The following is a 27668-nucleotide window of genomic DNA, read 5'->3' as shown; positions in this document are numbered from 1 at the left end:
TTGATTAGTGTTGACTTTAACTGTGATCTATGCTGTATTTTGTATCACATCTTTGACTATGTAAGCTGAAAATGTCCTTGTCCTCGCGTCCTTATGCCCTCGGGTCTGGTGCGCGCGATAAATAAGGCAGTCCTGGTGGCATCTTGTCAATAAAAAGAGCCTATACTAAGAATAACCTATTGCCAATCCTTAAAACTAAATACAAGAGTGTGGGATAATGTTCATGTGAAAAAGTAGTGTTCACAAATAAGTCAGGATGTGGTAGCTGGGGTCTCCCTTCCCCACGTTTTGTGCACAGGACAAAGCGGAACTCCTTAGCACAGCACACGCTTGCGCTTCCCCAGCACGAGACAACTGTTTCCCATTTTCAGCGATCAGGACGTTCGGTGGTCTCTAGTCTACAAAAAAGTCTCTTGCATTCAAGGACCTGATGTGTCTCAAAATAATAAACAAAAATGTCCCTTTCATATGCTTATTGGGTGATTACTTCTCATCCCTGGATCCCCCTCTTCCGGGCTCAGATCCACAAAAAAGTTCCTAGCGATATCAGGAGCTATGGTGTGTAAATCTTTTGCTTCCAAGGGCCTGATAATTCAAAAGTTCCTTCAATTGTTTCTAGAGTGATGGGGCTTTGCCCCTTGGTCCCCCTCTGTAGTGCGTGTGCGCTAAATGAGCCAAACGTGGCACTGGTGCACTGCCATTTTGGACATTCACTGCAATGAAGCCTACGTTTCTTGTGGGCTCAGTAAGTAAATGTGAATTCTGCAAGCAGATGCACGGTCAAGATGATCTCGGAAGAGCTAGCGGGAAGGAATGCTTGTTGTCTTGTCTACTGAAGGACGTGCCAAGGACTGAGTGGGGCTCCACAGGTGCAGTGATGAGAGAGATCCCACTTCTATCTGGATTTTTCCACTCTGCTCCAATGCTTGCTGTCTGCTCTTCGGCCGAGGGCAGATGCAACCATGAAGGGGCGGGGATTTATCCCAATAAAGAGCTGAGATATTGCTCAGTGGAGGGAGATAGAACTGGACCCCTGGGTGCTGAGAGGGTGGACGCTTCGCTCCAGACCCCGTTAGCACGAGTGATCTCTCTGCCTAACTGCTCTTGGGTCTAACCAGTGTTGAGGAGACTGTGATGTTTCCTTTGTGTGTAATAAATATATATATATATATATATATATATATATATATATATATATACAATTTGTATGTTTTGGGTGTGAATAAAGGGTCTGTAAAAAGCCATTTATTTTATCTTTCGAATCAGTGGTCTGTGGGCCTCATTACGACCCTGGCGGAGTGGGTTTACGCCAGCGGTATTCGCGGCGGACCCGTCCGCCCTACTACGAGTTCCCGTAGCGCCATGGAGCGTTTTCCGCCTGGTTTTTCCGGGCGGAGAAATCCATGGCGCTACGGGACCTTGTTGTTAATTACGCCACCGTTATTTACGGTGGCGTAATTAACGCCTTCCCCACTCCCATTATACCCTATGGGGCAAAAATGGGAATGGGGAAGGGTAAAATGGGGAATGGGGATTTACCGCCCCGCCAAGGTCGGAATGGGGCGGTAAATCCGCCAACCCCCATGGCGCTATCGGCAGCTTTCCGCCGTGCTCCATGGTGCATTTGGCGCCACGATTTCCGCCAGGGTCGTAATGAGGCCCTGTGTGTTTTATTACCTCTGAGTCCAGATTTTTCATTATGGTTTGTGTTATGGTTTGTGTAAGAGGATGCAGAAATACAAGGCCCCTGCGTGCGCCTCGCAAAGCAACACACCCTCTTCGGGGGGCCCAGATCCTTCTCATCTATCAGCCTCCCTCCGTCTGGTTCACTACAGCTTCTCTACACAATCTCACAAATCTTGAGTTCTCTGTGGACATCCCTCTGATGGTTTCACTCTTGGCAACACTGTTCATTGGGACTTAATGCTTTGCCCCCTTTCCATCGGCATCCCTCCGTCTGGTTCACTCTTGCCAACTTTTGCCATTCATACAGTGCAGGATTCACTTCCTTAGCTTTACCTTCATCTACCAGTCAAAGCCTTTTGACTGTACAGAGGATTTTTCTAGACCCCTCAATTTCCCCCCCACCCCCCCAATAAGACCACCTTGACCCCTTTCTTGCCTTTCCCAAGGTCTTCTGGTAACGGTTGCTACAACAATAGGTAATCGCCCAGAGTTTCCCTGATTCTTCTGTTGCTGGTTTTCCCCTTAACAGTTTACACTTCTGCCTTGCTTGTAGGGAGGCTCTTGTGCTCCACCTTTTATCCCTGTGGGGAAGGGAAAGGGTCGTCTTGTGTGATCCTGGTCAATTTTTTTACTTTGCGTGACCTTGTGTGGGACATGTCGGGTAAACGGCTCTGGTGTTTGTCCGTTGTTTCTCGCGAAGTGTTTGTATCAGAAAGTGGGGGGGGGGGTGGGAGAGAGGGGGTGGAGTGTTTGAGTATCCTACATGGTAGGATGGGTATAAGGTGTTATAAGAAGGGGATACCGCATCTCACCTGTCCGCGTCCCACTTGCACTTCCCAAAGAGCCCCCTCTGCCCCTCCCAAATCCAGGTGATCATCCCTCACTGCTCCACCCCAGGAACTGGGTCCAATAGTGATGGCTGTGTCCTGGCCACCTGGATGACAGATCCGCCGTTAGCACTCTATTCCTTTAGCTGTCCTCGTATATTCCAGGTAACTACTTTGAGACTTCCAGACAGTGTGCATATTGTGATAGTTCTACCATGTCCTTTCTGTAATCTAAACTGGGTTATTGTTCCCTCTGCAATCTGTTTCCCTTTCCCTATAAAGGGGTCAGCATCACACAGGTGGTCCTGTAACCCAAAGGTCGTAATATATCCTGTGCAGTCAAGGGGGTGGCTAGACATTGCCAAAGGCAACACAAAATACCTTCCCAACACCAAACAATTGCTCGGCTATACATTGCATGCTTGGGCGTATCCGCTTCTCACACGATTTGCACCAAATACAAGATTCAGGTGGTTGGTGCGCAGCGGGTGGGTACATTAACTGGTACCCTGAAGTACAGTTGCAACAGGGGTTGCATCAGTCTAGCAGTTGCAGGCACTGTGGTGCAAGTGACTACCATGGGCTTGTTCCTGCATTGTATACACTTCATTCTCCAGAAAGCAGCAGGGACAATGTCTTCATGGATAGTCTATCGCCCGTTGCTGGATAACAACCCTCAGTAATCATGGGAGGCATCAAATAATCCTACGGCAGCTTATTGTTCTTGTCAGAGTGTGTGATTTGCGGAGCAGTGTAGCTTGTTAGTGAGTCTTCCTTTCATGTCATTCTGCTGTTGGAGCAATCTTCTCTGTCCATTTTTGCGCATCGTGGGGGTTGTTGAAGAAGAAAGACCGACCGTTGTGTCGACTTTTAGTCGAGCTGGGTAGATGAGCATATACTTCAGGCCAGCCTTTGAGTTGCTCTTTTGTGGGGTTAAATTGGGCCCTCCGTCTTTGAACTTGAAGTGAATAGTCCGGATAGACAGCTAGTTTTACAGATACTCTTGAAAATTGTGCCACTTCCTTTTGAAAAAGCCAAGATCTTCTCTGTCTTTATAGTTCATTATTTGAGCTATTCTTGGTTTTGTGGGAGGGGGGGGGTGTACCTGGCAGGTGCTTTAGTCGGGGACATGTGTGCCTGTTCGACCGTGAAACTTTGAGTAAGCTCACTTAGGCCCACCACTTGAAACAGCATATTTCCACTTGAGTTGTGGGGTCAGCGCCTTCATACCCTCAAGTAGGCCCAATATTCTGATGTTATTACATCAGGCTCTGCCCTCCAGCTCCTGCTGTTTTCTAACGTTTGTACTCTCAAGATGTTAAAATACTGCAGCAGTTTGTGCCACAGAGGGCACAATTTTCCCAGTCCTGTCTGTTAGCGAGTGGACATCTTGATGCAGGAGACCCACGTGTATTACTGCGTTGATCTTGGATTTCAAGGATGACTTCAGGGTCGCTATGGCCCAAAGGATCTGGTGTTCGGCATCGATTTGCATTGGTTCCGGCAGTGATGCTGATTTATTCTCTGCCTACATACTGGTTGGGTGTTTGGCATAGGTGTCTATTGTGGTCTGCTCGACTTTCCCTTTAATAGGTTTGCTAGGCATATGAACATGAAGGGTACCAGGGCAGAGGCCCTAGTCTATCTCAGGCTCACGGGACACTGCGTCCCATATTCTACACTGTAGACACTGCTCTGGATGTAGATTGAGGTGTTTTTAGGCCTCCAAAGCCCCGCCCAGTTAGCTGCACACAGCTGTGCAGTTTCAAGTCCATGCAGTGATAAGCTTACTTGTATAGCGCTGAAGATTTAGCAGTTACTATTGGCCGGCGTGCCATCCGGACCTGGGGCTTCCTCCTTTCTGCCCTTGCGTGTATCCCGTGTTCTGTGTGCAGCCCAGGGTGGGTGGGACGATCTGCACAATGTAGTTGAATGGGTATTACTGCACAGAGCAGTGTGTGGCAATTATACAGGCTTATGTTGGAAGAACTACCACAGTGAACGAAGTGCTTTGTGTCCATTGTAGAATTGCTTCCCCCCCCCCCCCCAGATCACTACTGATGTTGATCATGAGCCCCCGAAACCAAGCAGCAGGTTTGTGGTGGTGGGGGGGATGCTGGTCACCAACGTCTATCGCAGGCCCACTGGTGTGCAAAGATTCAGCAATTCGAGGCTGGCCATTATTTGATCGCGCTGTAGCAGGCAAGAACACCAGGCAAGTGTTAGAATCACCTAACCCACGTGGATTAATGACTATCTTGGACCCAAGATGTAAGCACACATTTATAAGTTTAGCGCCGGCAACATCCCGGGTAGTCTGTCCGAGGCAAGAGTATGGCAGCAAATAACATGTCGCAAAAGGAATCATTACCAGAATGAGTGTGAGTGGTCAGCTGTTCACCCCTGGACTAGTTTCCTGATGTGGCTTCCAGTAATTCCGTTACGCAGTCTGTGCTTCATTTTTATTTTAATGTGCTCCAAGCACAAGCGGGAAACTCTTGTGGCCTGTCACTGTCAAAGGGTATTAGCTTTGGATCGCTTGCCGTCCGTCTCTCTGAATGGGTGCAGGGCGGTGATCCTTCCTTTTCTCCATCCCAGCTGCACCTCAGATCTGGTGTCTGCAGCGATCGCTCTCTGTACTGGTCTGCTGCAACTCCACGAGTGGTGGCTTTTGTGGCAGAGGAAGGCTTCAGCGTTACCAGCAGTATCAGAAACCTACACAAGTATAAAGACCTGAGACCGCACCTACATGTGAATCATGTTAGGGAATTGTTTTTATCCTTTTTCCTATTTTAAAAAAAATAATAATTATATATATATATATATTTTTTTTTTTTTGTTATTGGCTTTTCTTATTCATTTCTTATTTTGGTCACTCGTAACAGTATTGACATAGGTGAATTGTCTGCACAAGACAATATTATTTTATCTTAATCCTTCAGGATCACCTACAGACTTACAAATAATATGGGTGAGTTACTATTGAACTCCCATCTATTTCATGCCGGACGGGCGATCACAGCAGGTGTATATGGTTAAGCAAACACACAGAATACAAGTAACCTCTGGAGTTAAACCACATTCCACTTGGCATCCAGCAACTAATCGAAATCTATGAACTATTCACCCAACGCTGGATATTATGGTAAACTTAGCAAGCACACAATTCATAGCACTTTTCACAAAGTACATAGCAACACAGTGGCTGGGTGCGAGTAAGGAGCATTACTTATCCATGGACTAAGCAATCTAAGCTATTAAGACAACCTACCTAATCATATTTGTCAATATGTGTCTGTTTCTCGCTTCTGCATCACCCTCTATCAGTGAAATGACCATGGTAATGTAACTATTTGACTTAATGTATTTGCTAGCTGTTCAAATCATTCTCGCATATACAAATGTCACGCAACAAATGTGTATACATGTTCCATACTTGTGCACTGTTTTGTTTTATGCATTTGCACAATAGCCTGATTTTAATTTATGTATGGTAGTATTATTTTTCTGTCAAGACTAAACCCGTGTCGGCTGACCCCAATGAGAATAAATAATTTTTTGGATGACCTATTTGGAGGACTTTGAACTAATCGTACACCATAGAACTGTTAATTTAACTTTAGGAAGGCAGAGCGCGAATCACCCAAATCCATGCTAATTCACAGTGGTTTACATGCTGTGCAAAGGCATATTGAACCAAAACTTAATTTGAAGGAATACTAATGTGCTAGGACCTTTCCAGGTGGTTTGTCCCAGTGGACCTCCTTGTAACCCTTCCCTGACATGTTCTGCCTAGCCATCTGTTGCAGAAAAGCAGTACAGTCGACTTCTCAACATTTTACTTTGTTTATCCTACATTTGTCCAAATGTTTGAAAGAATTCCTTAGCTTTGTTGAGCCTACTACAAATCTTAATCATGAATTTTCTCTCGAACACTATGGTTGGCAGATTGAGTCAGGCTACAGAGTGGGGACCACACCATTGGTAGTGCTGGGAGGATGGCTCTGGGACAAATCGCTGCCTGGGGATAGTAGTTTGCTCCCCAGTCAAGCGCTTAGCAGCAGTAGGATTTTGGCATAATGCTCTGTATAAATGTTATGTTAAGGTACTTATATAGCGCACCGTCACCAACGGAATTGGTCTCGAGGCGCTCTGGTGGATCTGTAAGCAAGAAGGTGGGAAGGGTTAGTAAGGTGAAGAAGGGTAGGATAGTGAGAGGAGTGGTGTACTGTTGGCAGCTTCAACTCGGTAGCCACCGGGTGCTGAGCTTTGGTGCAAATGGTGGATCAGTGTCAGTCCGTGTGTGCTGTTGGTGTGGCTTATGTGTTGTGGTGACGTGCGTGCAGCTTGTTGTGTGAGGTTTTGTGAGATAAGTATGCAGAGAGTTTGAGCTTATTTTGTTAGTGGGTTATATTACATTTAACATGCTAACATTCACAGTTATGTCTAAGTGTAGTAGTTGCTGATCTACGTAATTCCGTCTAAGTGTGGCACTCCCTAATATTCACAATAATTATCTAGATATGGGGCAGGATATGGTTCTCCAATTCGTAATTCCGTCTAAGTGTGGCACTCCCTAAATTATCTAGATATGGGGCAGGATATGGTTCTCCAATTCTAAGTGTGGGAGATGCTAACATTCACAATCCTATCTAGATACAGCGCAGGCGGATGCTCTCGCTTCTAAGTGTGGCACATGTGAAAATCCAAGTTTCATCTAGGTGTGTGGCATAGGCTAACAATCGATCACAATCCTATCTAGATATGGCGCAGGCCAATGTTCCCAACTCTAAGTGTGGTGCATAAACTATTCTCTGCATCGTTCTTGTTTCATTTCGGTTGACCTGTCTTTGGTGGTCGCATTGTCCAATTTATGGTCTATTTTTAATAATGCATGTTTGCGGTAACCCTCCATTAGGCGGAATGGCCTGAGTCGGGTACAGGGACCCGCCATGCATAACAATCGCATTTCTGTCTAGATGCGGCACCGGCCAAATGTTAGAAAATGTAAGTGTGGGGCATGCTAACAATCACGTTACCATCTAAATGCGACGCAGGCCAATCTTCCCCTCCAGGTGCATTGCTAGCTGACATTGGCAAGTAAGTTAGTATGTATTGCAGGGCAACATTTACAGTAGTCACAGGTCTAAGTATGCAATATGTAAGTCTATGGCAGACTATGCTATGGAAAGATAAGGTAGAGTGCGAGGGTTTTTCTGGAGTAGAGTAATTGCTCTACACCCCACCCATGCCACACTCAGTTTTTGTTGGTGTACGACTGCATTGGCTTCCCCTGCGGACACTACTGGAGCCGCCTCTGTTGGAGCCGCCCTTTGCCTTCGGGCCCTTAGCTGCAGGGGCTGCTTGGCAGAGGGCTGCCCTATAGCAGGTTACCTCTGACCGGTGAAACGGCTTATCAGGGCATGGGAGGCGGGAGCTGGGTGACCCAGGAGGGTGGCTGAGACGAGTGCTCACCTGCTGCAAATGGAATGGGGCACCAGCACGGTGGTAACGCTTCGCCACAAGGAAATCTGGGCCTCAGATGGTCCAATCGGGGGTAGTGGGCGGGAGGCTGTGCACACCGGGGAGGGGGGCTGGAAGGAAGGCTGCGCATGGGTGCTGAATTTTCAAGTGACGCAGGAGGGTCGCTGAAACGACAGAGCTCACCTGCTGCAAATGGAGGAATGGTAAGTGAAATTGTCTAGCTTGAGGTAGAACACTCCAATATTGGTGCACACTTGATGTGGGGGACGCAAGGGACATTCTGCAAATGCCCATCTCAGCCCCTTGTACAGATGCCCACTGCACAGCACCATGTAGAGCTACCCACTGTGTACCCCCTTGCAGACACACACTGCACAGCACCAGTATAGATGCCCACTGCACAGCCCCCATACAGAGCTGCCCACGGCATACCCCCTTTGCAGAAGCCCACTGTACAGCACTCGCAGATACCAACTGCATATTGCCCCCCTTGCAGATGCGCACAGCCCCATGTAGACCTGCATATTGCCCCCTTTCCTTGCAGACGCCCAGAGTACAGACACCAGTGAGCCACTGAGGATGTATTCCCAGCAGGGCAGGTGCGGATTGTGGGGAGCACTGTGTGCAAAACAGTTAACATATAAAAATGATAGGAAGCAGGAGAGGCTGGAGCAGTAGCCATGCCGGGCCCAGGCACCATTCAGGTCTCCTGGGGACCTCATAGGTGGGTGGGTACAGACGCCCACAGCACAGTCCCATGTAGAACCCCATGAACGGACAATGCCACATATACCTGATGTTGGTTCTACACAAGGAGACGTGGTTTCTTGCCTGTTTTCGGCCGCGCCCAGAGCCTTCCCGCGATTCCTTGCAGCCAGAGCCTCCCCCATTACGGGCCACAGGCACGCAGAGTCTGGGTGCACTTGCACCGGCAGCCAGAGTCCCAGTCCTGCTTCCCGAATCTCACTCGCTACCTTCACTGAAATTGCTCCGGTACCGCTTCATTGCTCTGGTAAATCACGAATACAAATAAAAACTAATAATTGTGCTTTGCTATGGTGAAGGTAGCACATTGAAGATTCATTAACTAGGTAGTTGTACTGGGCTTCTCAACCAAACAGTACAATCCAGAGTTGTTTTCAGACCGTAACGGAAGTATGAAAGTAGACTCCATTGGATTGGAATGCTATATGTAAACGTGTCTCTGATTCTGAAAATCCCGACAGCACTTCACTATTTGAGGTCTTGATTAACAACTAAATGGGTTGTGGTGAAGACACCTTGGGTGCGGGATGGATCTAATGCAAGTCAGAAACCCAGCCCAAAGCGAAGAATGAAATTCCGTTTTTCTGTAGAGCATGACAGTAGGCAACCCCGGTACCCCAAAGGCCGCTATTCACAGGAGAAAGAAATGCTTAAACTCTGCATTAGAAATCTGCCCTGTTGTGACATCTGAGATTGATCATTCTTTCCTTGTCCTGTCTCTCAGCTCAAGAAATTACACCGTTCCTGATCCACCGGGGCTCTTCGATGGCCATGTCTGGCCCATGTACCTTGAGCACAAGAACATAATGGATAGTCTCCAAGTGGAAGTGGGTGAGTACAAGCTATAACGATAGCCACTTCAATGCTTTAAAACCTTTATATTTTCTTTAAACACAATATAGAGTAATGCTCTAAATGCCATTAATAGCCCCAAATCCATGCCCCCCCCACACTTTAAACAGTCTCTTGCATCATAGCCCAATAAGACTGACTGATATTGAGAGGATAGCATCACACATCCATTTACACCAAATGAAGCAAAATCTAAAAAGGACTGCATGGCAGTTCTTCTTGAATAACTCCCCCTACCCCCCCACACACAAAATAAACTTGCCAGTGAATATCTACAACTCTGCACTTTCCACATCTTAAATGGAAGCTTGTGCACATATATACAAGTCCTTAACACAATAATAATATAATAAACAATCCACAGACTCCGTTAACTTGCCTCTTATCAAACCATCAGTGACCATTCAACAAACACTTTAACCCAGGCAGTATACGTTGCATTAAGAATTTGTAGGAAAGTAAACCCGCAACAACCAAATTCACTTCTCGCCTAGTGTCACAAACTGAAGCAGTTAGCAAAGTGTTTTTTAGCAACTTTTCCTCCATTTCTATGGACCCCCAAACATTTTGCTTTTGTACTCTGCCCTGTCATTTTCCTTCACTCCACTGTACCTTTTGATCATTGTTATGGGGAAACTGACTAGTCACTTGCCATTACTGGGAAACTGCTTTTCTTTTTACATGTTATCGCTTTGTTTTGGTTGGTTAACTTAGTACAATGCAGTGCACAGGGTTTTCTTTTGTATTACCCTAGACTACACTCAAAGGGATTTGTTTGATTACTTTAGATGTGCTTAAGGACAAACTTGTGGCAGCAGTTACTGTTGACTTTTACTGTACTTTTTGTTAGCCTTAACACGTTCCGTTTTTGGCTACTAACAGTGGCTAGTGTCCCAACATTGCAGTGTCGCAAGGCTTTTTTGGCCATCTTGTCCTACGGTCTCCTTCCTGCTTTGCCAGGTCAGGAAAATCTTTTATGGTCATGCCCTTTCCCGGGAAAGGCATGCTTTGTCACGGGCTAGTTCAGTATGCATGAGTTTCACAGTAGTGGTGCTTATTGGATCACAGCTGGAGTGTGCGTGAGGGGAAGAGCGTCACTTGGGGTGGGCTGAGTTTCTGTATAAGAGGATTCCTGCAGCCATGCCCCAGAGATATTGCAGAGATCCTGGCAAAAGCCAAGTTTCCTGCCCAGCTGTGAAGATGTTGCAAGCCCGTGGACCCGTCCTAAGGCCTGGCAACCAACTTTTGCAGTAGTCCCCGTGGATCACGACTGGCTGGTGATCCTTTGAAGGCCTTCAGTGGTACTTCGACCCTTGGAGTGGTGGAGCCAATCATTCCTGATGTCTTCTCAGTACCCAGCCATCTGGAGTCTTCGGAGGCAGTCCTGGATCCATCCTGTGGACGGATCAACTCCAGTCTGGGCTACCGCGTTTGAGGCGTAGTGGTACCATGTTTCGGCTGAGAACTTTGGGGACCTTGAGCTTGTTCTACAAGAGTCCTTCCAACAAAATGTGTTCCAGCTTCAACGGGACACGACTGACCACAACAGCTGTGTCCCCCTCCTGTCGCCGGCTTTCCTGCGCCTAGTCCAGTGCCTTGAGAGTGCTGCATCTGTGTGTGGCATTTATCAATAGGAACGGGCTGTGCCAGCTACTGAATCCAATCTGGACATCTCTTGCACCTGTGACTCTCGGGCTCCGTTGACCAGAACCAACGGCTGTAAAAAATGATCTTGGATGACCCTCCAACGACCTGCCAAGTCTGAGGAGGAACTGGAGTACAGTGCTGAGTTACAGCAATACTGCCTCCCTATTTTGAATACTTATGAAAAGTTTTACATTTGTTTGGCTTTGGCAAAACTTTTTGCCCAAGCCCTCTGAAAGATGAGAAGTCTTATTAAACGTCCATGCCTGACTTTTGGAACCATTTTCCCATCCATAAAACCCTCCTCCTAACTATTTCCCAGCTCCCACAACTTATGGAAACTGAACTCTTAGGGCACAAGTCCACTTAGGGTTGGACTTTCCAAAGTTTGGGCTGTATTCTTGTGGACTGCCATTGCAAGTAACCACTGCCTTCCCTTTCAGTATTGTGGGGGAAAGGGGTGGGATTTTATTGCACAGGCTGTAAGGGCTGTATATATGTATTTTATTATTAGTGTTTGCTTAGCCATAAATATAGTATTTGTATAACTATCTAAGTGTAATCCTTGATTACTTACCGTGTGGGCTCGTTTTGCACCCTAACCTTTACCAGGCTCACCCTTTTCCTGAGACTTATCCTTGCCCACTCTCCATGCTACCTTTATTGGTTTGGCTACATCTACCAAGGTGTCCCTGTTCCCCAGCTAATTTTGCCTCAATCACACCTGTTCACCATGGCGAGTGTAGAAATGCAATCTAACAGAAGTTCACATCAATAAACTGTTCATTGCATCTAGCCAAGCTAACCACTGTTCTGCCCCATGATAGGAAATTAGCCCAATCCTAAAATGTCACCCTAGACAATCTGACCCCTCTGACTACCAATCCATCGCAAACATTTCAAAACGTGCCCTATCTCCTTAGAATGGCAGCCATCTCACAACTTCAGCTCGAACCAGAACATGGCCACCTTCTCAGCAACTTGCAGTCAGGCCTACGTCCAATCAGATGCTCGAATAAGCCTCTTTCACATCGGTTCCACCTGATCGATAACAGCAAGCTTGCCCTCATGGTACTCTTAGATCATCAGAATCGATTACTTCATCCCAAATCAAAAAAACATTTACATGATCACACATGTTGGTGCCACAAACTAGCGCACTCCTTCCAGGATGGCCACACATAATTTGTTTGTAAAGATAAACCACTCGAAGACAATTCCACTATCCTGCAGATTGACTGAGTTTAAGAATTTTCTTCACCTTTTCATCTTATGTCAAAACCCTGCATGGCATCCTGGTACGTAATGGACTGAAATATATAACAGACACTTAACTTAAACTATTGAAATGAATGGACACCAATTTCTTTGTGTAAGCGGGTCAGGTCTTCTAGTAATCTCGAAAGACAATCTCACCAGAAACTCGTTACACATCAGTCATTCCTTATGCCAGCCCATCATACTGCAAAAACGACAGGTAAAAGACTTGAGGGATCATTCACAGCTTAGCATACTGCCAAACGGGAATTACTGTTGCAGCGTGTGATAACGAAGTGTCTGCATGATTCAGAGTCATGCCGACACTTCAGTTTGTCATTATTTTCAGGCCCCACTAGACTCCATATTGACTGGTGATAGTTGCCAAATGCAGTAATTATTAACTCTTTATGTGGCAGTATACCTCCACACAAGAAGTTTTTTCTGAACATGCATGTTTTACCACTGTTGCACAACTGTGAATGACCCCCCCCTTGTGCTGCTTTACTTTTGTGAATCAAGCCTCTTACTCCAATTGTTAGTTTTTAAAAAAATTAATAAAACAAATGTTAATGATTTTCGTCACAAACATACAAAATAGCTAAAACCATTGAAACCCCAGGTTGTTAATGCCCTGATCAAAATGCGTTCCCCTTGCTCTCCTGGAACACCCCCGCCGTCCGACCCATCTGATGCAGGCGATCTCTACTATAGTATATTCTGTGCTAAGCTCCACCCATCCTCTTCCTCCAGTGGGCCGGATCCCCTTCCCATGCGTCCCTTAATTTAGACAGGGGCTTGGATGTAAAACTATTTAGTGTCGGCTATAGCCGCGTGAACCCCTTCTCCCGGATCGCTCCTTGCAGGAGGTTGGCTTCTATAGGAGACCAATCTGGCACATTCCACATGTCTCGACCTTCCTGGGACACTCCATGCTGCAATCAAATATATGTATATCCATCTCCTTCCCCAATTAATATCGCTCCTGTAGTTGCTGTAAAGGTGGAAATTGGTTCTGTGCCACAGTTTCCTTGACGTATAATGCCTTTCTTGCCACTTTCGCTGCTGACCCAGTTTCTGGACTTCATGTCTGCATTGCCTCCTTTGTCACCACCCTGCACCACAATTGTTAGGTTTTTTTAAAGTGTATTTTTCATATACACTTCTTTGCAGCCTGCAGTAGATAGTCACCATAAAATGGATTCATTTTCACTTGTTTCCTTTCCTGAATCTGTAAATTTTTATTGTGTGGAAATTACACTTCTAGTGGATGTTTTAAGGGCTGCTTTCCTTTTGTGAATTGGGTCCTTTGGATCCATTTCACTGAATGTAACGGGGAGATTAAAGTAAACCAGTTAACGTGACCAGCAATTTCGATGTATGCTTCTGAAGAAACCAAGATTCCAACACAGACATTCAAGCCAAAAACTGTAAACGAGCCAAACAGTTCAACACCATGTGCTGCCCTTTTAATGTACGTGTAACCAGAATAGAGAGGTCAAACGCTGGCAGCCGTAATGGCTACCTCATTCATTCGGAAAGGGGGTGATCGGAGGTGGTGTTCAGTGTCATGAAATCCTCACTCTAGTCACTCCATCGGTGGCGGGGGTGGAAGAGTCATGGCTTCAAGGGGGATGGAGGAGTTGATGGATAGGGATTTTACCTCTTGGTGGGTAAGTTGTCGGTGAGTGTCTCGGCCACACACATCAGTACAGGTGTGAAATAAAGGGTATCTGATGGAGAGCAAAGAGAAGGATTTAGCTGGTTCTAATGACCATCCTCCAAGCATTGACCAAAGAAGGCAAAAACCTTCCCAATGAACTGACCCAGAATTGGTGTTCCCGAAATTAATGTAACTGGACTTGGTCGCCTTTTTCAGGAATTGGAATCTTGCTCCTTCTGTTGCTGCCAAACGGATGAAATCAATTTTAAAGCGTGCACTCACCTCTTCTCTTCCAAGCGTACGGTCTCTGCAAGGTTAACCAATCCCATGGAAGCGCAGTCGCGCTAAAGAAGGGTGCATTAGATTAGAAATTGCCTTGTCAATCAAAGAAATTGTCCACTCCATGGACATGTGTAACATGAATTAACCTGGGACTTACCACACGTACCCTCATCACTTATATCTCCACCAGCAATTTCCCACTAAACCTAAAACGCATACTCTCCTCTTCATTCCTGAAAATGTACTGCGTCACCCTTGATATCCTGTCATCTATAGTCCCATTTGTAACATTCTCTGCATCACCAGGGTCGGAGTAATTTCTAACCTGTAAACTCCCCTCCCATTTGAAATCCAACAGCCTAGTAAGTCATTTTGCCAACCGGCTAAATATGCACTATGAAAGTAAGGGAGGCACTTCCCTTTGCTCACGAATGTGGCTCAGTTTGCACACTCGTCTACTGACCTTCCCACAGTGTTCAGTGTGTGAAGGCATCGTGAAGTAGACACAGAAAAAAGGTTCAAGTTTGATTCACTACGTTTTTTATTTAACTTAAAAGTCAGGATGCAGTAAGGCCTAACTTGCCCTAAGCTATTGAAGGATTTCCCTAGCTAAAGGAAACTTAGGATAGTCTTTGTCAGGAAGTCCAACTCAAATGTCTGTCCAAAACTGTACTTGCTCTCACAACTAACTATACAATGTGTAGAGATGTTGGCATCAAAATGAGTAGTGTTCATAGATTCTTCCAGCTCTTGGCTTGTAATCGGCTTCCCCTTCCCCAAGTTTTGTTCACAAGGCACTGGGGTTCCTGTCCCCAAGAGTTCAACTCTTCCAGCTTTAAAAACAAGGCTCCTTGGGACACTTCCCAGCTCTGTTGATATTGGTACTTTTCACTAGTTCACATAAGCAGTTCGAAACGGTGGTTGTAAAACTCAAGCTTCTTTAATGATACTTTCAGTGGCTTTTCAATACAGGGGTGCACCTGGTATAGGCGCAGTTGTCAGACCATATGGTCCACCCATTACAGATTGCGCAACAGATAACCTTTCTTGGATGCTTTCTATCCACACTATGCCACTGCTTTAATCTGACAGTGATGCTTCATTTATTCAACTGTGTCACACGCTCCTGACACTGCATGGTGGCTCGGTTGACCACCATGCACGTGTTAGACTTTCTTGTATTCCCTTGGCTCTTGCCAATGCAGGTTTCCTCATAACCTGCAGTTCCTTGAACTCCTTTGGCTGTTGCCAATGCTTGTTTTCTCATTGAGTGCAATTCTTTGAATTCTATTTGCTTTGGCCAATGCGTGTGTCTCAGGTAATACAGTTTGTGGTATGGGCCAAATTCACCAACTTTATTTCACTCCAATATTTACGAGTGCTCAAAACTTGCTTTCACTCTGTTCGCTATTCAGAAGTACTTATGGCTTTCATTTCGTTCTTATTCACCTGCCAGCCTGATGTTCCCCTTCTCGGTACACTCATTGTTCGGATCTTACGGCTCTGCGAGGTCCTCTGCCACCACAGGGTCTTGTCTTCCTGTGCGGTGCCTCGCTTCTACTCATCGGTTCTCTGTGTTTCTACTCGGTGATGTGCCTGCAGTTCAGGATTCTTGTGACCGCATTGTTTGGTCACACCCGTCTCCCTTTGCAGCTGCTGCTTCTGTAATGATTCAGGCTATTAAAGAGCCCACCATTAGGATTGGTCCCAAGTGGACAAGACCGCTTGCTACGGAAGTGGTAGTCCTGCCTTACTCTTGCTGACCTCTTCGTCTCAGTACCCAGCTGAGGCCTGTATGTTTGTGCATTATTAGAATGAGGATGTGTTGCTTTAGTTGTCTCTTGCTTGTCCCAGTCGAGTACTTTTGCTTCTTGGGGGAATGTTAAGAACAGGGAACGGGCTGACCGCCTATTAAGTCTTGTGTGATAGAGTTGATTGTGGAAATTAAATCGGATACCATGTCTCTCCTAAAGGACGTCCTCTCCATTCCCCACGTCCCCTCTACCCAGGTGATCCTCCCATGCATATCCACCCCCAGGGTCAGGATCCAAGAGCAATGGCCTTTCTCTGCAACCAGGAAGAGGATACAGGGGGAAAAGAAGTGAGGCTGCCATCAGATTCCTCACACATCCCATAACTGATCAAAACGACACTTTGGCCACACCCGTTAAGCTCATTGCAATGCTTGAAGCCATGAAGCTTGGGTGTGCTCTTCTTCTACAGTAACATCACCTTAATTTTCCAAGTTTGACCTGCATATTTTTATCACTCTGATGAAACTAGTGGGCCAAGCAACCTTTATTGCCTCTGGGCATGTTACAATGAAGAGTACGTTACTCCCCTATTCCCATGTATAAGGAATCCTTAATTTGCAACTGCTCCTTACAAAAAAATCACTGTGGTTAGCACTTTGTATTTCTATACTGGACCACTACACCACCATATTTACAGAACTTGTGACTCACATACTTTCCCTTTCTATGCCCTTAATCTCATCCTGTTCTGCAATTTCTGCAAACACAGGCTGAGGTTAACCGTCAATCCTGGGTGACTGCAATTGTGAGTCCTTCGGGCAGCTAGATTTTGTTTTTTTCCTGCACAATGTAAAGCATGCAAATGAGCTGGTACTATTCACCCACAGGGTGTACAGTGGCTGGGATTGTGTACCACCCAATTCATCAAGAAAAACATACAACCCAGGGACTTGGCAAAGACCCTTGGCTATTGTTCACTTCTACCCTGAGATGCTTTGCATCTTTCGCTCGGTTTTCTGTCCTAATTTGGGTGGGTCTGATCTATAGTGGGAATGGCCCCATCACATGTCCATGGTTTGGGATTGTAACACTTCCTCTCATTGACTGCAGACCCCTGTTCACCCCACCCGCCCCTCACCGGGAAGGCCTCCCCCCCCCCCCCCTCCTTTGATGCTAGGGGCAAAAAGAATGGAGCATCTCCAGTACAGCAAGTGGTAACTATGTCTCTTAACGTTGGGGGGGAACCACCGTAGTGGGCAGCAAGGCTTGTAACTCTCCAGCCGGCCTGACCAGTTCTTTGTTAAAATCTACTCCAGCAAGATTTTAAAACTGGCTGCCTCTTCACAAGTGGGAGCCAAGAAGGCATAGCCAGCAACCTGATTGGCCTTGTGTATTTTCAACTGACCTGGAGTACTCTGTGGAGGGCAAACCGCCTCATTGTGGTTCTTGCTCCTGTTCTCTACAGCACCCCTTATGTCCAAGGGGATGCTCGCTGAAAAACCTACGAGATGGAACCATGAGATTTGTTGAGCTGCATCAATCAAGGAAATGGTGACCTCCCCCTGCAACTAGTTAAGGCTTCTAAAGATGGCAGCTTTCCCACAATGATCTACAAGTTTGTCACCCGAGTGTGTCAGTATGATGTTGTGGATCATTATAAGGTGGAGTGGTGTCTGCTTTAAAGAAGCAAAGGGTTTGCCCAAAAAAATACCCTTAATGCTCTACTGGCATCTCTTGCAGGCAAAACACGATGTGGGTGGGATTGCACAGTGCTACAGCAGTCATTATATTTTACGATCTGCACGACAGCATCTACCTTTGCCCCAGCAGCACACGGTAAGGGTGCAGAAGGAAGGGTCTGACATGGTGGTGATATGGGTGTTATTGTAAATTGATGGTTTGGAAAAAGTACTGGGTATCCCTGCCTCAGACAAAACTGGTGAGTCAGGATGACAACACGCCCGTCACCGTTGTGTCCCAAAACCCTACTTCTAACCCCAACACTAACATAAATCTAAAGTGCAAGGATACTTTGTTCTCAAAGATGCTGATGAAACTCCTTCATCAAAGGAAGTTCTAAATATCAGTTCAGTGATGGTGTTAATGAAAAGAAATGTCCTCTTTCAAGGATGAGGTGTTCCAATGTCTGTGAATTACTCCTTTCCTCTGGCTCTTGGCTTGTTCCACTTCACAAGCCCAGAAGTTGCCTTACGATAAACTACTAACAAAGTTCACTTTACTCCTACTTACTAATATGAGTGTGGGTACCAGACTTGCAGTATTTGTTGCAACAAACGTGGTTTACTCTCCTAAGTATGGTCCTTCTTAGCTCTCTCACTCTCTGACCTGTTGTGTCGTTTGTAAACCTGGGTCCTTATTCCGACTTTTGGTTGACTCTTTTTGGTAGATATTATCCAGGGGATGACAATGGTTTCTAGATGTCTGTTGGGTCCCAAACCCGCTGTGTGTGGGCAGGGCTGCTGCACTGATTATAACTAGGTGGATTTGTTCTCCTGTGTCCTCATTCTTTCTCTTTCAGGGTTGCTGACCCTCCGTCTTGGCCTAGATAGGGGGTGTGAGCCGTCATCTCGCTGTTGGTTCCTTTTGATAGCTTGGTTTACTCTCCTGCCAAGCTTGCATTTCTTTTTTGTCTCCCTTGCATCTTTTTGGGGTCCCGGTCACTCTTATTCTCTGGGGTAAATGTGGTATGAGACCCCGACTCGCAATACAGTTCTATGGCAGCCTGGTTCACTCTCCTGAACAGGCTGTGTTTCTTCTGCATTTCTGTTTCTTCCTTTTAGGGTCTCTGACCCTATTCTGTTTTGCGCGAGTCCCATACTTACAACTCTCTTCTTAGCTTGGTTCACTTTGGACAGTGGTGGTCCGCGTCCTTCCATGGTCCCCTCTTGGCTTGGCACTGTACACTGGTGTTGGGCTATGCTTGCTATCTCTCTCTGCTTCACGGTTTGCCGGGTCGGCTTCCGCCGACGACTCTTGGCCGGAGGATCTCTCGCCGAGCTTTGGTTTCCCCTCATCTATTTTGTATTTTGCTGCGCCTATGAGATACCGCAGAGGACTAGACTGCTCAGCAGTGTAGCGGAATGATCTCCATGCTCCTTATCTTCCCAGTACCTGAGTTAAAGGTATAGGCCTTGTGACGAATCTGAGAATATTGTCCCTTCTCCTCTAGGGGAGATCTTTCTTAGGGGGCCAGAGCAGTGTGTCCACGGTACAATAATCCCCTTTGGGGTGGTGTGCAGCGGGAGGATCACCTGTGAAGGGAAGCCACTTTGGGACTGGGGAGTATAATCTTGCTGAAAGTCCTTTAACCTCTTGTCAAGGATTACATGTATTCCGTACCCCCCCCCCACCATACCTAGCTTAAAAAACCATACCCTTGTGTCCGAGCATTACTTTTGTAACCTCACAACCTGGAGTCTGATTATTTTTATTCCCCCTCTCCCCCCCAGAGATTTTCTGTTAGATTGTGTTAGCTGTATTGACTTCACAAAAGTGTGTGTGTGTGTATGTGTATATTGCTTCTGTGGGAGCAGGGGAGGTGGGCTCATATGCGGTATACTGTGTTCTTGGGATAGTCTTCTTCCTGTGTCCCACCCCCAACGGGACTATTGTACAGTGTATGCACCACCCTGGCCCCATGGGAAAGGGCCCCCCCCCCCTTCCATGAGGAGAGGGGACAACTGCCTCAGATTGGTCAAGACACCCAACAAATAAATTTGCCCTAAAGTGAATTTGCTTTAGTCATCAAAACTTCCAGTTACCACTACAACGTTGGAGCCCAACGTGAATTTAAGTAACAAAACGCAAATATTTCATGTCAGTTTAAATCTTGCTGTGCAGGTTTCGAATTTGCGGGTAACTGGGAGCCATTTAGCTCCTGCTTCAAGCCAAGAAGAGAGCTTTGTACCAACAGCTACTTTTGGCTTCTCAGACAAACACATCTATGTGAATTTGACTCTTGAGTTGGGACAATTCATAAGCATACTTGTTGAATGCAACATTTAAAGCATATGGGGTCAGAAATAATACAGAAAATGTTTTCAGTTTATGTGAAAGTCAGCTTTGCAAAATGTGTACTAGCGCATCGTACCCCAGTGGTAGCTCCTGGTCAATGCTGGATACCCATGAGCTGCTTTTACCTCCTGCTTATCCAATCTTATTTTCAATCCTTGCCATAGTAATCGCACGGTGTTAGTAACACCTCCTGATCGTACGGCAGGGGTTGAAATTAAATTAAAATAATGTACTGAATTGGAGTGTCTGATTACAATTATTTGCAGCCTTTATTTGTGCAACACAAAATTATCTAACCAACTTGCGTAAAGAACAATACCCCAAAAAGTACTAAAACTGGAGTTCAAATAAGGAAAATGTACATCAACTTCAGTCTATGATTTGGCAACAGCGCACCCTCAGGTAGAATTTTTTTTCATAAAGCTTGTCCACACAAGAAAAAAACGTAGAGTTTTCAGCCAACTAGGTTGCGCTCTTTGACCCGTCAATAAGGTTGTGGCCCTGAAGCGACAGTAGCACAGGCAGCACAAGCATGGCTTGCCTGTTTTCTCACAAAAGAAACAAATGTTTGTAGGCCAGAGTTAGGAATTGATTGGAAAAGTGCTGAGTTCGCCTGACCCTAAGATCCATCTTGTGATATTACTGTACAGGCCATACAAGTGTACCTATGACATTAATTCTGTATGTTTCGAAATGTGTATAGAGGAGCATTATATGATCTGCCCAGAAGACATTTCAATCTCAACTGGTCATATATATTCGACACAGATGTATAGTTCACATCTAATGTGAAAGTGCAATCTCCTTGTTTCCCAGGGGTAGCGCCTGCTTACTGGATGAAGCCTGATATCCAGGAGCCAATTTGGCGCCCACTTATAAAACCTATATGTTCAACCCTGTAGGGCTGTCTATGTTCACCTCCAGACCTAACCTGTTCCATTTCTAAAAAATCTCAAAAGATAATCTCTACAGACAACTAAAACAAGTTGTGATTTAATAAACTCTGGAATCAAACCAGAAATCAATATACAAAAAAACAAGTTTTTCGGTGCACAAAGAATGAATCTAGAGAATCTTATGTCGCATCCAACCGGGCGATATGGCGTAGTTTACCGGATCCGCTCAACAAAATGGCCTCCTTTCAAGTCGCAGGGAACTGGTGAGTAGCAAAGACATTCCTAAACAATTGCAGTAGAACCTCTGCCCATGGACGTGGAGCATACATTAACGATACATTGGTCAGGCCATCTGGGCCGAAGGCATTAGTGGTTTTTTTTTTTTTTTTTTTCTTTCCCTCCTACTTGTATTAATAATCCCCTCCAGATCTCTATCCAGGCCATCCCAATCCACCCTAGTAGACCCCACCACCCTTCTGCCTTCTTGAGGATTAATACTGAACCCGAGGGGGTAAGAATACAATTCCCTAAAATAAGATTTGTAGTGGAGGCTGGATATTGGCTCTAATTGCAAAGATGCCTGGTCCCGACTACCTCTAACCAGACTCCAAAAGGTAGATGATCCGAGGAGCCCAGAGCAGACAATGTGCATTCTGCATCTTTTTGGAACAGATGCCTATACCTTTTTTATCCAATTTGCATAAGTAAACTTAAACCTTATATTTTCATGAGCTGCAACCCTTAACTTGACTGCTTTTCTAATATCACCTCAGAGCTTTCTCTTTCTATCTGCCACCAGCTGATCAAAGTTATGGGTTGCAAAATAGTAGTAAAATTGCCAGACAGTGACTTTAGGGGAATTAACACATGCAATATGTGCTGGAAGTAAGTACCAACACCAAGAGGTGTCATGTTCGTAAAGATACCCCAAAAGAGTCCCTAATCCACCTTAGTATTAAAACGAGCTGCCGGCTTTGGCCGCCATATTATGACATGGTCGGTTGGTCTCATCTGTATCTGAGTTGTTGCCACCAAACTAGGGCCTGCCATAGACAAACCCCCCACCCAGCGTAAAAACCAACTGTGCATGATCACTAGTTACATTACCAGTCACCTCCAGCAAATCTAATCTAGCCCTCGGTGAGTTGGAGACAAACGCATAGTCCGCTGTAGCGCAAATACTACCATTGGACCAAGTGTACTTAAATGGTAACACTAGGAGTGATGGACCGCCTAACAGTGAGAGATCACACATGTCCAAGCAGCCACAGAGCAGTTTGCATCTAGCTCGCTGCAAAAAATGTCTTAACTGTAGCAGGCGAATACCAGAACTAAGCATTCCAAGTTAAAATCACACAAGCACAATCCCCACATTTTCTTGCATCACAAATGTTTCAAGCACCTTTGTAATTGCACAACAAAAATCTGTAATGGTAAGCAACGCCGGGTTATATTAGGCATTGGATTCCTGAACATTCCACCATGTTTTGATGCCTAAAATGTCTGCACACCCTAGTGAAAGGTTTTCAACACCAGATCCTGGAGTAACCTTCCAAGCACACATTAAACCCCTAAAATGCCTACCCTTTGCACCCTTCCTTGCAGGCACAAAAAGGATGGTGATTCCATCCAAGATTGGGGTATCCATCATAAGTGTTTCCTGAAGGTAGATCAAGTCTGCTGACTTCCAGATGTCCTGTGTTATGTAGGCTTAAACCCACGTGGATTCCACAATATAATCTTAATTGCATTATTCGTACGATTGTGGTCATGCAACAAATGTAGTATTTCTGGCAAATCATGTACCACAGAACGCTTATCAGAGTGGTTAATCCCTGGGGCTTTGTTTCTGTCTTCTTCCAGCTTAATAGTCAAGCATTCACGTGGATTAACGTCCCCCCTTTGTTTTGGCCTCTCTAAAATGGCATTGTCCTCCACCCTGGACAGCAATAGCCCAATCTATGCAAAACTACTGACTGCCAAAACCACATTTTGTATTGGCTCAGAGTGATATCCCACGTTCACACTATTCACCCAACGGTAGTCCATAAAGCATACCCATGCTATGTATATATAAGTCAATGAGTGCAAACTGAGGATCTTCTTAAACAGGGCCTGAATATACTGATGATTTAATGGGAGTAAGTTGTTAACCTTAAAGGTGCGCTTCAACAATGCCCTTCGAGCAGCACGGAGTATCCCAAGAAGGGAACACATCTCCCAGGCTAGGTAAAACGCACACTGTCTGCCGGTAAAGGAACACATTCTCTTTAAAACCATGGCTATTACACACAGGTCAACGCCCCCCTTACCTATCGGGAAGGATCACCCCCCAGCTCGTCATCCAGACCCACGAGATCGCACCTCACCAACCAGATCTATGTCCCCTCCTTCAAAAGGTCCAAATGCAAGGGGCTCCAGCTTTCAACACTTAGCACCTAAAAACTGGAACGCCCTCGCTCTTGAAGTCTTATACAGTCTTCTGCAAAATACTGAAGACAAACTGTTCAACTAAACTGTCACCTACAACTTTTTGCCAACTTGTTAAGCGGCTCCTCTGTAACCAAAGAACATGCATCCTCCCACTGTTAACACTGTGCGCTGTTTATCATCTTACGCAAGTCTACTATGCAAGCATTCTGTAACAGCGCCATGATGCCACAGGGCCACTGTGCGCTATTCAAATCAATAACCGAACATAACACATTTGGTCATTTTCTGCTACCCCGGGGTCAACCTGATTGTCCTTAGCTTTGCTGTTACTGACATCTTCTTTCCTGGCAATTTAAAAAAACTGGTGCTTGGCTTAAACCTAAATGGGCCCGGGCATTTAAGCTTTCTACTGTAACCTGCCCACCCTTTTTTGTGGCTGCCAGTCTCTTTTCTTCCATTGTTCAGAATACGTGCAATACACCCAGTGCCTTCTAAAACAAGACGGTGGGTGGGACAAAGGAAGCCACCCTCTAAGGCAAATTCCTCATAATTGATAAGGAATCGGATACGTCTGGCATTTCCTGTACAAAATCCTGACCATTTACAACTACTTAAGGGGCCAGAGCAGTAAGAACCAGCACCTCTGACATCAGAGCAGAACTTAATGCTGATCCTTCGAGAAGAAATATTCAATCAAATTGCTCATCTTCTTTTGGTTTAAGATATGCCGTAATTAGTGAGTTCTTCTTGGGGTCTACTTTCAAAACTGTAGTGTGCTAATAGCACTTCCCTGCCCCAAATCTGCTTTTATTTTTTTTTAAACCCTTCCTTAGATTATTAGCCATTTTAATAGGCTGATGAGGCGGTAGTCCACTACAACACATGAGGAATCGAAATCTTCATAAAAACTGTCTAGGCCTACAATGATCGTAAATATTTCAAGGAGGATTTCTTTGTAGCCCATACCTGAATGTTGCCATTTCTAAATTATTATTTTTTTTTTCTTGCACTTAGTGCCTGAGATTCCTTTTGAATCAGAGTCCCCTAAAGGCACCACCATTACACTATTCATAACCAACGCTTCTTCCACACGAGCAGAGGTCTTTTGGGAGCAGAGGGAGAGGATACATGTGGCAACTCGACTAATTTAATAATTGGAGTAGCCAAGGCCCTCCCTTAGGTTTTCCACCTCCCTCCATTGCCAACTCCAGGCCCACTATTCGGGAACCTTCACACAGCAAATTAACATTCGGTATGCCGCATCTACAAGTTTTTACTTGGTCCGCCCGAGGTGTCCCTAAAGGTGTAATAAAGCCCTCAATGAAACTCATTTTCACCATCAAATCTTTTAGTGTAAGTCAGACCTTGTGTAGGTCATATATAGTAGCTTCATGACCCCTGTCCATAGTGTCCAGAATCCTAGCCCTTACTGGGAAAGAGTGTCTATGATGGACTCGTCTTGATGCTGGTATTTAAATACTTTTTGCTTTGGGGCTTTGAGGTTTGCCCTCTTGAAGCTCATTTGTGAAACGGTGCAATGTAGTTGATGAACGAGTCAAGGATGGACCAGCTTGATTGAAGAAACTCTGAGCTTCCAGTTAATTCCGGGAAACCTGGTTATCCAGTGCTATGGCCCTACACTGAGCAAAAGGTACTGGTCATAAATTATAAGTAGGGTTGTATAATTGCACCGACACCAGGTTGTGCTCTTGGCCAGTAAATGTGCCTGAATTGCGTTGCATAGAACAAGATCCCAGGAACAAATGCGTTCGTTTTGCGAGTTCCAAAGAGATTACTGGCACCAAAATGGACATGGATACAAAATTAGTGTCTACTTCAGGGAGGCGATCTTCCATATTCACATGGGCCGGTGAATGTGATCATCCAAGGTTTTCCCCAGCAAGTGGCAGCATTATCCCCCCCCCCCCCCCCCCCTTGGCACCCATTTCTCCTCTTTCCACTACGCAGCCCGCAATGCATTTCTATGAACACAAAAGGTAAGACTGGACATTTTATTGCAGTAGATTAAGGCACAGAACAAATTGTATTGATGGACATCTGGCACCGGAGAGACCCTTGGCGTCTCTAGCTATTTCATAAAAACCCTAACTGTGTCCTCTTGATCACCCGATCACACGCAGTGCACTCCACGTAGGGTGGAGGGGCACAGTAAACCGTGAAGAAAGACTGTGTTGAAGTTAAGTTTTGCAGGGATACAGAATTACTTCCACGGAACACACAGCGCACACCCGAGGTTATTCAACCAACATCCTGCTTTTTTAAACCATGCCGGTAAGGCATTACAACAACAGTGAAGAATGAATGATTGACTGGCTAGCTTTGAATGAATCATAACCCTTAACAACTGATCTGTTCTGTAGTGGTACAACAGGCTGAAAAAATATGAAATAGAAGGCCTAAAGGGAAAAGCAAAATGCAAATATTTGCAAGTCCAGCATAAATTTCTATGACATTCCTTATTAGAGACCACAAGTGATTCCAGACATGTTTTTTAACATTATAGGGTGCTATCAGTGAGCTTTGGTTTTAAGGCACAACAAGCTTGGGGCATATCTAGCCCCACTCGGGGTGCCTTTTGAAAAAGGATGTTGTAATGGGTTGCAGGAAGCTCAAAAAAAGGCAGACCGAAGGCTGTAGTTCACAAGAAAGTAACATTTATTGGCACAAAAGAAATGAAGGGATTCTTCCATTGCCAATCGTGAGCAAAGAAAATGTATTGTACAACATTTAAGGTTTGTTTAGGCTCTGCTCCGCTGTCTAGTGGAACACCCTGCTCTTGGAATAAAATAAATCCATTCTATTCAAAGAGCCAGTCGGTCCCAGGCTGGTGCCAAGTTCTTATAGCAGTTTTGAGACCGTAGTGGATTTATATCCCCAATGGTCCATTCTTCCAGGGTTGGCTTGGGAACTAGTCTTGTCACTTCGCAACTCCCAGCACCCCCCGTTCCCCCGCCCCCGTTCTAGAGTCTTAGTCCAGTGCCTGTTGCCCATGTTGTAGCCTTCCTGCTTTTGATTATGCTGTCGTGTACATCCTTCTACCTCTAAAATCTGCTGCGGTCCATTGTAACCTCATGTCTTTCTGGCCAGTAGGGGTGCCTGCTCTCATTCCACCTCCTCAGGTCTTGTAAATCTGTCTTCCTCCTGGCTTTTCTATGTAACCCCCAGATGGTTATGCTTCTCCATCTCCAGCCTCCGCACTGACTCCTCTCGGATAACTGTCCTCCAGCATCCTCACTAGCTCTGTCTCCAAATGGTAACTTTTCTCCTTCCAACAGCCTACATAATCTCCATGTAACCTCAGCAACTCTTCCTCCAAATGGTACCAAATATTCCAAAGCTGTCCTCCCAGCTCTCCTCTCAATAGACCTCTAACTTGCTGATTTTCTCCAACACCTCATGTGCTGAACAAGATTGCTTTTATAATTTTGTCTTTCCGCTCCTTGTGTAGTGATTAGTGACATGGATTGCACCTGGGTAGTGTGGGCCCGGCTGTGATTGGGCCATGTGCTTGTGGTCATGTGGGCCTCCTTCCATCCCCTTTGGAGTTCTCTTGACATTGACTGCTGTCAACTGGGTTCTTCTGTTTTGCTCAGCATGTAAATAAAAAAACTCCGGGAAGCTGTAAGCTGTTTGTTGTGAAAGTAGGGTCCTGGCCTTTGCTCAACCGCCCCCAGCATCTCCTAGTGCCCCCCCCCCCCCCGCCCGCCGCCCCTACCTGTTTCTCAGGTGGTTTCGCCTCCTCATGAACTTACCTGTTGGGGGCGGTAGACCTCCCACGTCCCCTGGGTTGTCTCTGCCCATGCACTTACCTATTGCCTCCCCAACAGGGCACCTCTGGCACACCCTGCTACATGAATAGCATTTACTGCAGAGGACCTTATTTGGTCATACCAACATGTGATGTTCAAAGGTGCTTACCATAGGAGTGGTTTGTTTCTCAATCTGTAAAATAAGGCATACCAATATGGAACCTTTTCAGAAGTGGTTTTCTTGTTTATTTAGAACCTTTTTTTTTTTTTTTTTTTAAACTCTCCCTCCTCCTCTTCTCAATATAGGATTAGTTGGGCAG

General features: G+C 45.6%; 1 protein-coding gene across 1 annotated transcript in view; it reads left to right on the top strand.

Annotated features, from left to right (window-relative positions):
- The window catches only part of LOC138504445 (nicotinamide riboside kinase 2-like), a 68235-nt gene that overhangs the window by 34258 nt on the left and 6309 nt on the right, over positions 1-27668 (top strand). Inside the window, exon 6 of the mRNA XM_069624950.1 lies at positions 9487-9593. Coding sequence (XP_069481051.1) covers positions 9487-9593 — 107 coding nt within the window. The remainder of the gene's footprint in view (positions 1-9486; positions 9594-27668) is intronic.

The sequence above is a fragment of the Ambystoma mexicanum genome, chromosome 11 (genome assembly GCF_040938575.1).
Source record: "Ambystoma mexicanum isolate Mex_15411 chromosome 11, UKY_AmexF1_1, whole genome shotgun sequence".
In the NCBI taxonomy this organism is placed as follows: domain Eukaryota; kingdom Metazoa; phylum Chordata; class Amphibia; order Caudata; family Ambystomatidae; genus Ambystoma; species Ambystoma mexicanum.
Note: the sequence above shows the minus strand (reverse complement) of the source record. Positions and strands in the feature narration are given on the sequence as shown.